General features: G+C 38.2%; 1 protein-coding gene across 2 annotated transcripts in view; it reads left to right on the top strand.

The window, feature by feature from the left end:
• uhrf1bp1 (UHRF1 binding protein 1) overlaps positions 1-13605 on the top strand; it is a 75145-nt gene extending 61540 nt beyond the window's left edge. Inside the window, exons 15-19 of one of the 2 annotated variants that reach the window (XM_048612241.1) lie at positions 4069-4259; positions 9331-9506; positions 9831-9981; positions 11656-11912; positions 13462-13605. In XM_048612241.1, the coding sequence (XP_048468198.1) occupies positions 4069-4259; positions 9331-9506; positions 9831-9981; positions 11656-11912; positions 13462-13590 (904 nt within the window). In that variant the 3' untranslated portion in view covers positions 13591-13605. Of the gene's footprint in view, positions 1-4068; positions 4260-9330; positions 9507-9830; positions 9982-10770; positions 10941-11655; positions 11913-13461 lie in introns of those variants that run through there. The other variant, XM_048612242.1, reaches the window with a different exon arrangement.
• Positions 13606-14108: the final 503 nt, after the last annotated feature.

The raw sequence follows: 14108 nt of genomic DNA on the forward strand, positions 1-14108 counted from the left end.
GCACCTTGTTGTCTCGGATTCTCCAACATCTGCAGTTCCTACTATCTCTGATTCAACAGTACACTCTGTCCCTCCTCCATGTCACTAATATAGTCAGGGTGTAATTGAGGCCATAGCACTGATCGCTGTGGCTCTCTACTAATTAGGTCCTTTTCAGTTTGGAAAGACATATCATTCCTAGCTCTGTCTTCACTGTTCACCAATCCTCAATCTGTGCTAATACATTAACCCCAATACTATGAGGCTTATAAACTTTGTATGTGACTTCTTTCCCGTGATATTTCTTATTTCAACCCAGATTGATTCCACATCATGATCGATTGCACCTATGTCACTGGTCTCTACCAGATTGATAATTATTTTAAATAATGGAACTGCACCCCCCAGCCCAAATTGTTTCCTTTGTGCCCATTCTTTGTGACCATTCTATCAAATGTTTGAATAATAGGTTCCCAATCTTACAACCACATCTCTGTAACAGATATCAGTTCATATTTGTTTTATTTCTGTTGGTGCTGTCAACTCATTTTATCTTGTTTTGAATGCAGCTGTGTTCAGATTTAGGCTTTAATTTCTTACTATTGTTTATCACTTCTGTTTTCTGCTGCATTCTTTTGTTTATAATTCCAGCCCCTTCCTGTCACGCTTGATTTATGCATTGCCTCTTCACTAATGTACACCTCTGCTTTGTTTTGTTATTGAAATTGTTGAACTTTCCTTCAATTGAATCATCCTCCTCTTCAGCCCCCCACCTCCAAATAGTTAGCTTAAAGCCCTATCTACAGCCCGAGTTATGATTCGTCAGGACAATTGAGGCTGCATGGATCAAATGAAGCCTACCCAACAAAACAGTGCTCTCTGTTTCCTCAGTACTGGGTCCAGTGCCCCATGAATTGGAACCCATTTCTTCTACACCAGTGTTTTGAGCCATACATGTACCACTCTAATCTTATTTACCATACACCAATTTGCATATAGCTGAAGATCGAAGGGAGGCGATGGCCTAGTGGTATTATCATTGAACTGTTAATCCAGAGACCCAGATAATGTTCTGGGGACCCAGGTTCGAATCCCACCATGAATTTGAATTCACTGAATACCTGGAATTAAGAGTCTAATGATGACCATGAATCCATTATCGATTGTCAGGAAAAACCCACCTGGTTCACTAATGTCCTTTAGGGAAGGAAACTGCCATCCATACCTGGTCTGGCCTACATGTGACTCTAGACCCACAACAATGTGGTTAACTCTTAACTGCCCTCTGGGCAATTAGGGATGGTCAATAAATGCTGGCCTAGCCAGCGACGCCCTCATCCCGTGAATGAATAAAAAAAAAAAGACCTTTTGCGGTTCTGATTAACTTAGCCCAGAGATGCTCTTTTCCAGTCCTAACTATGATATTGTAACCTAAATGGATCATGACAACAGGATCCTTTTCATGCCATTACAAGTCCCTCTAACCTATTTGGGATGTGCTGAACCTTGGTACCAGGTAGGCAACACTGCCCTGGGGGCTCACCCTACAATGCTATTGTGCTCCACCACCAACACCCCCCAACTACTACACTTAACTTTTTTCTCCCTCTCCCCCCTCTGTGTAGGTGTTGTTTTCCTATGAATTAAATGCATAATTGAAATTCTGGGGAAAAAAATGTGAAATGACCACTCAGATGAGTTGAATCTTAAAATTGAATCTAAATTCCAACAAAAAATTCCACTTGATTACAGGTGTCTGCAGTCACGAGGTAAATATAGCTGATAAAAGATCATTAACTTCTCAGAAAACAGAAAAACAATCCTACAGTTCTGTATAGGCCCATAAAACATCTAGTTTAAGGATTGATGGATAAACTGTGAAAGGATCACAGATAATGATTTGCTCCACGAAATCTCTCTTGTGTGTCACCGAGCTCATGACCTAATCAAATTAATCATTATTGTTTCATTTTCTGTGACTTTCCTCTGAAGGAAGAATTGGTCTTTTTACTGATGGAACAGTTGAAGTCATTTCCTTCTGCAAAGTTCTGGTCCACCATAATGTTAACATTTGGGAAATTGTTTTAAATATAGTATGATTTTCTATCAACTTTGAGTGTGTTTTCTCTAATTAGTGTGCTTTGCATTTTCTGCTGTGATGGGAATTTATTTGTGATCGTCTTGAGTTTGTATCACCTTTTTTGTGCTGTGCACAATGCCCCAGGTTTTGGTCAAACTGAAGTTGAATAAGTTGAAGTCTAACAGAAATTGTTGATAAAGTTCTGTTTAAGAGACTGAACTGAGGTTGATGCTTATAGAATCGAGGGGCAAATTATTAACTTGGTGAACAGATTGGCTGAGTAGCAAGAGCTAGAGAATACAAATAATGAGCAGGAACTCCAGTTGGCAGAATATTACTCGTGTAATATCCCACAGGTACAGAGGTGTTCTCAGCTATTTACTCTGATAAATAAGAGAGCTGCATGTCTGGCTTTGTTGATCAGACAAAAATGTATGGAAATATAAATTCTAAAGCTGCATTTAATTACGTGATTGAAATCAATTGTGCACACTGTGAACCATTGTTATGGACAAGGCCAGACCCCCTCAAAATATTTTAAGAAGGTAGCCTAGAGCCTAACTTTTTATTATTGTGAAAGTGAATGTAAAGTGCTGTGTTCCTGATGCAATTCAACTGGGTCAAACTATTTAGCGTTAAGCCAAACGCAATTTATTCAAACACTCTGGTTAAAATACGACAAAAGAAAGAACTTAGAATAACTTAACTCTAAGGGCAAACTTAGCTGAATAGTAGATACAACAGCTATTGCTAATTAACTATTACAATATAGTCACACCCCATAAACACATCCCTTGACAAAAAGGCGGATTCAGTAATCAGATTTTCTCACATGCAACGCCTGCAGTAGGAAGAGAACCCCAGCGAGAGAGAGGAAAGATAGCTTTTGCTACTTCAAGACTCCAACAGCTTCTGCTGAATCTAAAAGCTTTCAAAAAAAAACTAGAAATCCTGGTTTGTGAGAGCTTTCACACCCATTCAGGCTGCTTCTGTTGTTAACTCCAGTTAACATTGAACCAGTGTTTTTTGTCTCTTTTTTTTAATATAACTTCCTTGTGTTTGTGCTCTATGCCTTTTATTTATCAAGTCCAAATAAATAACTATAAATCTTAAACTTAACTGCCATGTTCAATGATTTAACTGCATTTATGTCTGGATACCTTTGCTCCCAAGCCCCTGTTAGAAATTCCCTTTTATTTTGTATTGTCTCTGTGTTCTTCCTACCCAAAATGAATCACTGCACACTTATCTGTATGCTATTCAACAGTCTGTTAGATGAATCCAAGTTAGGTAAGTTACTGTGTTTCTGATGGTTTCCTGTTAGCAAGGTTAAAACTGGCCTGTCATCTCTAGTTTTATGTTGACACATGTTTTTTGAAAAAGTGACTTTTGCAATTCTCCTGTCTTCTGGCTACACCCATGATTCTGAGAGTGGCAAGATGATGGGTCGTGCCTCTGCAATTTTCATTCTTGTGTCCCTTTTTATATCTTCAGATGCATCTTTTTTGGATTGAATGCCTTACCGTCTTTAAGTATGGACAGTCTGTCCAATATCAACCCCTTACCAATTTTTAAACTGCTAACTGTGTAAACTATGTCTTTCGTTGAAACTTACACAGCATCATCTTCCTTGGTTTAAAAAAAATACAAAATATTCCTTTTAGTCCCTCAGCCATGTTCCCTGCATATAATCCCTTTTTTTTTGTCCTTATTCAAGTCTGTTAAGTGATGATGGAGCTGTGACTGAGATTTATTTAGCATGCCTGATCCTTTCAAAATGTGCTTCCTCACTGTATGGTTCCATAGCTAAATTTCCTGTTTACATATATCTTCGATTATAACGAAGCACTGTTCCATGTTACTCTGTTGAAATGTTATTCCGTCCTCTTAAAGACTGTGTGTTTTTTAGATGTTCCTGAAGGTTAACTTCAGGATTTTGTTACAGCATACCTTTGTTTTGCTTCGCTGCTGCTTCTGACTGAGTCCAAGTTTGTATTTTCTTTCTGAAGAGAACAGCTATCAAAAGGAGAAGATGGTTTAACCTCTTCTTTATCCAGCACCAAACTGCGATTTTTAAACCTGAAACGCACCAACTCGCAGCATTCCCTCGACAGTACGTCATTTGACGGAAGCCTGACAGAAGATCGAATATCTGTGGACAGTGACAGCAGTGAGAAGTATGTTATCCTCCTCGAAGCAGGTACAGAGTTTTAATTCAGCAAATTGAGAAAGAAAAATATTATGCATTTTATTGATTTTAGCGTGACTAATGAATAGAAAGACAGTGAGACTAACTTGGAGCATTGTTGAATTAATGCTGTCAGGCCTCCCGTATCCCATGCAGGTTATCAGCGTATCTAAGAAGTATTTCTAGGCAGAAGCAGAGAAAAATATTTATAACAGCACTATTGTCACTTTGTGAACCAAATGTTTCAGACAGATGCAAAGATCCACAACAGGTGGTTAATTTTGAGTTGTCATTGTTGATGTTGTCTCCAAAGTGACACTGCAAAGGGCCTTTTAACAAGCTACACATTTGTTGACTCATGCTGTAGATTAGGCTATGTGAAGTAGGGACAAGTAACTGAATGGATGGCAAATCAGCAATAATACCTGGACTTCAGAGATTAAATTTGAGGAGAGATTATACAAATTGTGCCAGTTTTCACTGGAATTTAGAAGTTTAAGGAGTGATGTGATCAAAGTCTTCAAGGTGTGAACAGGAAAAGATAGATAAGATAAAGATAAACTATTTCCACCAGTTTGCGATTCTTGAACGAGGACGCCTAAAAATTAAGGCTAGTCTGTCCAGGAGAGATGTTATGTAGAACATGGAGCAGTACGGCACAGGAGCAAGCCCTTGGGGCCCACCGTGCCTGTACCGACTGATGTTAGGAAGCACTTTTAGTCACAGAGGGTAGTGGAGGTTTTGGAACTCTCTTCTATAAATAGCAGTTGATGGTAGATCAGTTCTTAGTTTTAAATCTGAGGTAAATACATTTTTGTAAAGCAGCGATATTAAGGGATATGCGCTAAAGTGGGACTATGGAATTAGGCCATAGACTAGCCATGATCTCATGGAATAGCAGAACAGGCTCAGAGGTGCGTGGCCTATTCTTGTTCCTATGTTCAAATGAACTGGAAAAAATGGAATGTACAGGATCAGGGCAAAGGTTAATAATTCAGATGAGAGGGGTATTGAAATTGGTGTCCCATATGGATTAATAATGGGACCCATTGTGAGTTTTTAAATTAACAGTTTGGCCTTGGAATCAAGTTACTCATGATCAGAATTTGTTGGTTGTACCAAACTGGGGATACAACTAATATAGGAAGATGTAACATAATATATGAAAACTATAGAAAGCTTCCAGACAGTAATCCAATGATTGATAAACCACTACTTAGATGAGCAAGTGGTGCACTTGGGGAGAAAAAATGGAAACAGCATCATTGTTCTAAAATATTAAACTGAATCGAATAGACGAGAGGAATCTGGGATATAGCTGAACAAATCATTATGATCGGCCTTGCAAATGAACAAAGCAATTCAACTGATAACGAAGCGCTGGTGTTTATTTCTGGGGGTATAAAGTGCAGAAATGTGAAATGATGCTGAAGTTGATCAGAGCTCGGTCAGACTGCACATGATCCTGGTAATCTGAAGCATTGGGAAAAATAGAAGAAAGGTTGACTGGGATGGTACCGAGACAGATAACAGTATCAGCAAAGATTGAACCGGGTAGTGCTACTTTCTTCAGAGACAAGAAAAGAGATGCAAGAACATGGTACCTTGAGCTTGGACTTCCTGTCAATCATATCATAACTGAATCATAGAATCTCTACACCTGTAGAAAGAGGCCAATTGGCCCATCGAGTCTGCACTGACCATCCAAACAGCATCCCACCCAGACCGAGCCTCCTATCCTATCCCATTAACCCTGCATTTACTGTGGCTAATCTACCTAGCTTGTATGTCGCTGGACACTGCGGACAATTTGGGATGGCCAGTTCACTTAACCTGCACACCTTTGGACTGTGTGAGGAAATCAGAGCGCCCAGCAGAAACCCACGCAGACACTGGAAGAATGTGCAAACTCCACACAGTCACCTAAGGCTGGAATTGAACCCAGGTTCCTGGTGCTGAGGCAGCAGTGCTAACTAGTGAGCCGTTCAATTTATACACCAACTCTTTTCTGCCATCCTATTATAAATAACCCTCGATTCATGGAATGTGCACATCACTGGCAAGGCCAATATACTTGCTCCATCCGAGCGTCCACTGCACAATTTCCAGATAAAGGGTCAGCTACTGAGGACTTAAAAGTCCAGAGAAACAGCAAAGCTGCATTGTCTTGACAAGGCTTCTGACTTTTGTACTTTGCAAATAGACCACTTCTAATTCACCTATACTCAAAAGAATATAGGACCGTTCTTAGTGTTTGCTGATTGGGTAGACCCCTCATTCCAGGAATCTATTCAAACATGTGTTGCACACCCTCTAAAACAACGGGAAGGAGACTGAAACGGTACATAGCATTCCAGGTGTGGTCTCAGGAAAACAACATGTAACTGCAACAAGTTTTTGTTACTTTTGCACTTAAGGCTATGACACTTTGTTATCTTAATTGGTTGCTTTACTCATCTGTTTAATCTGTAGGATTTTTGGCAACTTTTGACAACATTTACTTGTCTACCTCGTTTATACCCTGATTCCACTCTTCATAGCAAAGTGGATAATTTCACATTCTCTCCTAAACTTGATCTGTCACTTCGTTGCCAATCACTGATCAAATAGGTCGATGAACTGACAAATGACAGATGGCGTTCAATCTGGATAAATGCAAGGTATTGCGTATTGGTACAACAAACAAAGATAGAGCTTATACAATTAATGGTAGGGCCTTAGGTCGTGTTGTAGAACAGACAGACCTAGGAGTGCAAATACATAATTCTTTGAAGTTTGTGTCACACGTACACATAGTGGTAAAAAAGGTGTTTGGCACACTTGCCTTCATTGTGCAGTCCCTTGAGTATAGGAGTTGGAAGTCATGTTGAGGTTGTACAGGACATTAGTGAGACCACTTCTGGAATACCATGTACAGTTTTGTTCGTCCAGCTATAGGAAGGATTTTATTAAGCTGGAGGGGATTCAGAAGAGATTTACCAGGATATTGCCGGGTATGGAAGGTTTGAATTATAAAGAAAAGCTGGATAGGTTATGACTTTTTCCACCAGAGCATAGGAGGTTGAGGGGTGACCTTATAGAAGTTTATAAAATAATGAGGGGTATAGGTAAAGTTAATGGTAGTTTTTTTTTCTTAGGATGGGGTATTTCAAGTCTAGAGGGTACATTTTAAAGGTAAGTGTGGAGAGATTTTAAAAAAGACTTGAGAGGCAATTTCTTTTACACAGAGGGTGGTTCACATGTGGAGTGAATTTCCTGAGGAAGTGGTGGATGTGGGTACAAGTACAGCATTTAAAAGACATTTGGATAAATACTTGAATACGAAAGGTTTGGAGGGAAATGGGCCAGGGGCAGGCAGGTGGGACTAGTTTAGTTTGGGAGTATGTTCAGCATGGACTGGTTGGACCGAACGGTCTGTTTCCATGCTGTGTGACTCTGACTCTAGGACTTAAATCATTGAATTGGTCGATATCACTCCGCTGTATGTGTCCTTCTCCCACCTTTGGATCGTCTGCACACTTGGATGCAGTACAATCATTGCTTTAATTCAGTCATGAGTTAAAATTGTCATTATCACAGCAACACATTGATCCTTGTAGCACTCCATGAGTCACACACTCACATTTGAAACACTTACTTTCAGTCCATTAGCCAATCTTCAATCTATTTTAATTTTTTTTTCTAGTCCCATGAAGCCTAATCTTGTGCAATGACATTTTATGTGGCACTGCCTCAAATGCTTTTTAAAAGTATTTACCAATGAATCCAATAGGGAAATGAAAATCAATTTTTAGTTAATGGTTGGAAAGTGGTGCCACAAGAAAATGTGGAAGCAAATAACTTGGATAATTTCAAAGGGAAACAGAACAATGACTTGAGAAAAAAGCAAGACTGAGATATGGGAAATGGAATAGGAGGAGATTTGGACTCGTGCCGGCTATTTGAGCCTAAACACCTCTTGTTGTGATTTGCTATTATTTGTACATGGATTAAATAATCCCAATTCAGACACTGGTTATAGTGGTAGATTTTATTTCTGTCAAAGTTAATCAAAATTTCCAAGGAGATTTCAGTGTACAAGCTTTGCTTAAACATTACTGATGGTCCATTTTAGTCTCTGTGGCCTACCTCTCAGTTAATTATCATGCCAGATATACAACCTCAGTCAGCTCTTCATAGCTAGCCAAGTATTCAGTGCCAGTGTCTGAGTTGAGGAAGTAAATCTCAGCAGGTCTTCAAGCTGGCATTGCACAAAGACTGATGTTTTTGTTCATTTCAATGAGCATTTATGAATATGAATCATTGGTATTAGAATTGGGAATGTGGTTGTTTTTACAATACAAAGCACTTTTTGAATCATTTGTCCATTCTGTGTAGGTTAGTTATGATGTCCTCAGGTGCTACCAGTGCTGAATTACGCTGATTGAGCATAGGCCATTTTTGCAACCTGGCACCTTTTATGAGTCTCCTGACAGTATGTTTGTCCACTGACATTACATCATCATTCTTTATTGCCATGATCTTTGAGTATAAGTGAACGATTGTTTAGGATATCAAAACTTGAGTAACTATATTGGGTCTAAAAATCCCAACCTGCTTACCATTCATTCAACTAAATTATTACTGTGTGATAAAACTTTTTTTTAAATGTAGACTTACAATAGGATTGCTGACTCCTTCACGTTGGCTCCCTGGCTGCCAAAAACCTTAAAAGTCTGGATAACAGGTATAGCTTATCCAAATTGTTTAGAAGGAGTTTTGTTATACCATTTTAAAGAAAAATCTCTGCTTCATTTTAGAGAGCTTTGAAACTTTGCAGATGGTCCAAAGAGTTAATTGTAAGTCATCAGTCTATCAAATTGAAAGGATGGTCGTACCCTTCTGGCTGAGGTTCACTAATCTGCATTGGACCTTTGAAACATTGGTTTCATGAAAGAACAAAACTTTTGAAACTAAGATATTATGCATTACATCTTAGTAATGATTTGCACTGTTTATTTGCATTGGAAGTTAGAGTAATAGGTTAAATAACAATGCTTTGATTGCACTGTCATATTTATTTGTGGACTTCTAATGTTTTTAGAATCTGGACAGGAATCTCTTCCCCAAGATACCTGCATTGATAGGGCAGGTGGAATGGGCAGCAGTCAGAGTCTACCAGAGTTTGTAGATGGAGGACATGGAGCACAAGGCTTTCATAAACCTTCCGCAATGACAAATTCATCAACTCAAAGTGAGGATGATTCTAATGCTGAACAGGTGTGGGTTTACTTATTTCAATGCAAATTTTTAAATTTTGTTCTTTGTAGCCTAAATAATGCATTTAAGTTCTCTGAGTTGAAAATATTGAACATTTGGTAAAACTTAAGAGAAACAACAGAAACATGCAATGAATTGGATATTTTTTTAACAGGCTAAGTGGCCACCAATTGTATTGTATAATTCTATTCCTATACTACCACTGTGACAGAATATTTAGCCACCTTGGACGATGGAATGAATATAGAATTTCTTAATGCATGGCTCAAGATTTTCATGTATATTTTTACAAGTGTCACTTTCTTTCATTGCTGATTTCCCCAGGCTTCTGTGTTGTTGCTGAAGATATTTGACTTAAATTGTGGAATTGATATAAGAGGTGATGATCTTTTCGTTGGTGTTGAAGCGAAAGAAGTGATTCCTGATCAGTTGGGCAACTTGGGAGTGCAGCAGTTTCTGAGCAGCCGTACAACGGGTGAGAGGCACGAAGCAGAATTGTTAATAAATCAGTTAGTGGTAGTTATTGTAACACTCTCTTCTCGTAATTTTGTTGGAATTCTTTCAGTTGTTATTATATTATCCATAGACTAAATCAGAAGGAAAAAATGACAGGGCTTTACTGAAAGATCCATTGTTCATCTCGATTTTCCAAGCTATTCATCATTGTAGTTAGAAGGAAAAACCTCCATTCCCAGCTTGGAAGGCCACTGGTCATTCTTGTGCGTTTGCTGTTTGAATTGAAGTGATCAATTTGATTCTCAAACCTTCTGCAGAGTGAAATATCTTCACAAAGAAACTTTATATCTTCAACTACTTCATCAATAACCTTCCTGCTATCTTTGTCAGAAGTGGGGATGTTCACTGTGCAACTTTCATGATGACTCAAACTGAAACAGTCTGTATCCTAATGCAGCAAGACCTGGATAGTATCCAGATTTAGACGGGTAACTGGCAAGTGATGTGTACACCACACAAATGCCTGGCATTGACCATCTTTAATAAGAGAATCTAGCGATCTCTTTCCTGGCATAACCGTGATTGCACCTGATATATAAATTTCTAAAATAAAATCCTTAATAATTTGTTTACTTGGCACTTCATCATTATAATTCTCTGCTAAAAGCAAGTCCACATCCTGTAAAGTGACAGTAAACATTTGCTCACTTGGTACAATTTTTGGTAAATTTGTAATGTATTCAGATAAAACTGTTGGCTACAGAGAATATTTCACATTTAGTCTCTAAATTGCTCATTTTATACCAAGGGCTCGCAGGAATAGAGAAAGATCTTGACGCTGAAAATGCCTAGTCCCCAATGCAAAACAACATAAGGTTAAGTTTTTAATTTCCTTTTATTTTGATTACATTACTTCACACAATCCAATTCATTGATTTATTTTAGGATTTCAGCATGTGGCTAAAAAACATTCATGTCAAATTTGAAATTTATTTTGATTTTAAGTTTACTGTGGAATTACTTTTGAATGTTCATTAAATTATGTACACAAATGAGGGGGGGATTTTTTTCAGTAGCATGTTCACCCTGAATGTGATTATCTCTTGTGTATCTATTGCAGTTGTTCTCAGATGAATTAGTTACTGGGACTAAATATGATTTTAATGTCAACTTCAGTGATTTAAAGTCTGTGACGAGCTCCACATTTGATTAAAAAATAATGGGATATCTTTTTATGTTATAAGCAGGACAAACTTTCTAGGAGATCTTATGACGCATGTTCAGGATCTTAGCCAGAGCTAGTGTCTTAGGAGACATGGAGAGTTCTTTATAGTTTGTGTGTGTGCAGTTTTAATTAATCAGTAGTGTCAAGTCCTGCAATTATCGTACTTCTTACTATTATCAGTTTTTAAGCCGAGGATTCTGTGCAGCCTTTCCATACAGAAAACCAGTTATTCCCTTTCTCTTTGCTCTATCCTGGTAGCTGGGTAAGTTTGTCTTCAAATGGTCATCTGATTTCCTTTTTAACGTCATCGATCTACGCTGCTATCAGCGTTCTAGGTCATTGCATCATGTACAATGATGGTCAGATTACTTAAGCCTCATTAAACATATCTCATCAATTTAATTCATTTCTGAAGCATTCATTTTTACAGAGAGATTTTTCAAAATTTTTTAAACTGTTGATGTTCAGGTTTTCAGAAAGCCTGCTCTCTGGAGTCAAAGAGAAACCAACCTGCTGTGTGCTTGAGATTCGAGTCTGGACCACACTTGTCGGTTCACTCTCCACTTGCCGTCAAGAATGGATTTTTGCAATTCCATATCAATAATTACAACACAGAGCTGCTGATGTCATCTCTCACAAACCTGGGCCCTTTCTTGGAGGATGAGATCATTCCAGCTGTGATTCCAATGAAGATAGAACTTTTCAACTGCAGAATAACTCTGAAGGTATAAGACAGTTATCAATGAAATGATTTCTGTTATTTGAAAGGGAGACAGAATGATTGCTACGTGACATTGTAGGACAGGAATGGAATTCTATAATTAAAATTTCAATAGAAAACGTCCAGAAAGTGGAAGTATTGAGTGTAATCAGCACAGATTGCAGGAAAAAAGGTTATGCTTAGCCAACCATTTTGAATGCTTCTGACAAAGTAACCAGGTGTAATATAATTTAGCCAATATCTTTGGGTTTTGAAGAGCCCTCTTTAAGGTACTTCCAAAGAAGACCCATAACTACAAATCAGACATGTGAGTCAATGGACAAATAGCAAATTGGTTAAAATACAGAAAAGACAGTACGGGTTAAAGGTTGTTACTCAAATGGCAATCAGTTGAAGTGATGTTTACAGGGATCTGTATGAGAACCACTGTTGCTCACCATTTACATAAAGAATTTAAACTCTCGGACCCACAAAGTACAATTTTACAGATGACATCAAATTGGGAGTTTTTTTGAGACTGATAAAATGGAGCAAGATGTTAAACTTGATCAGTGAATATATTTGTCAAATGACTTAAATACAGCCAAGTGTGGAGAGTAGAGGAAAAATAAGGAGGTCACACAGACCTTGGAAATATGTGTCTAAATTAATTACAGTAAATAGACCTCAAGGACACAGATACAGAAATCAAAGTTGTGATTCAAGATTAATAACTCCTGCTTAAACAAAAGGTCTCAATTTCCAGAGGGAGAAGAGTTGAAAAGTAGAGAAGTTATTTTAAGCTTTTATCAAACCTTCATTTAGACCACATCAAATATGGTGAAAACTTTAGCCTACATATTATGAAAAAAGTATTGAAGAAAGTGCAAAGAAGATTTATTAGGTTAACACCAGAACTGAGAATACCCATCAGCAAAAATTGAACTGCTTCGAACTCATCTAGATTGTGGAAGAGTTAGATGTTTCCAATTGTTGATGACTTCCAAGCTGGGAGAATAGATATTGTGGTCACCAATTAAATTCAATAGAGACAATTCAACAAAAGTTTCTTCACCCAGACTTTGGTTAGATTGTAGGGCACTGGATGTATTGGAGTAGTTGAGGTGATTAGGTAAAGATGTGTTTTAAGGATAGATGAGGTAAATCCATGCAGAAGAAAGGAATGGAATTCTCAGTTGATGGAGTTACATGGAGGGATTGGGGAAGGCTCACATGAAACATAAACATTAGGTTTGAATGTCCTTTTTACTCAGTGGATTACTAATCCAATGAGGAAACGTACAAAATTGAAGAAAGTCAACAGAAAAAAACAACCAGCAAAGTGATTCAGTTAGTTATTATGCTGGAGAGCAGTTCATGTTTGTCTGAGTACGTGGAGAACATGCAGCTTGAGAATTAATGTATCTACACCCTGCTGATCTGCATTCCCCACCCCAGCATAAATTGTAGCAACTCTTGGTACTATTTTTCAATCTGTTGTTCTGTAAATTTAAACCGATGAGAATTATTAGAATATGAAATGTTTATTTGCATTAAATTCTTGTTATGTAAAGGATGATGGCCCACGATTATATGCTACATCTCCTGGTCCTGTACCTGTGCATCTTGATGTTGATCACCTTATGGTTCAGCGGATTGATGACGGGACTTTTTGTATAAGGGGTAAGTTGTTGACTTTTTGAATATAATCTGTGTGCATGAGATCTCTACATCTTCATTCCAATTATCTGTGCTTGAATTAGTTACGAGAATGTCCAATTGATTTGGACTTGGTTTGTTCTCAGACATGCATTTAAGTAGCAACGTTAATTTAGAAAAAGGCAGATGTATGAGCTGCCACTGGTAGGAGATGCCATGATGGATTTTAATCACGAAGCAGAGAAATTTAATATTGGGATATTAGGAGTTTGAACATTCTGCCTGTGCATGCGCAGGTTTGCTCTGGGTGCTCTGGTTTCCTCCCACAGTTCAAAGGTGTGCAGGTTAGGTGGACTGGCCATACTAAATTGCCCATAGTGTCCAGGGATGTATTGGCTAGGTGGGTTAGCCATGGGAAATACGGAGCAGAACACCAACTCTTCAATTAGAGGTCCTTCTGATGATGTTGCCCAGAATGATAACGAAACGTCTGCACGCCACAGAACAACCGGCTCGATGAGCTACTGAACAACTACAGACCAAACGGCCTGCTTCCACATTA

Source organism: Rhincodon typus, chromosome 25 (assembly GCF_021869965.1).
Source record: "Rhincodon typus isolate 14 chromosome 25, sRhiTyp1.1, whole genome shotgun sequence".
Taxonomy (NCBI): Eukaryota; Metazoa; Chordata; class Chondrichthyes; order Orectolobiformes; family Rhincodontidae; genus Rhincodon; species Rhincodon typus.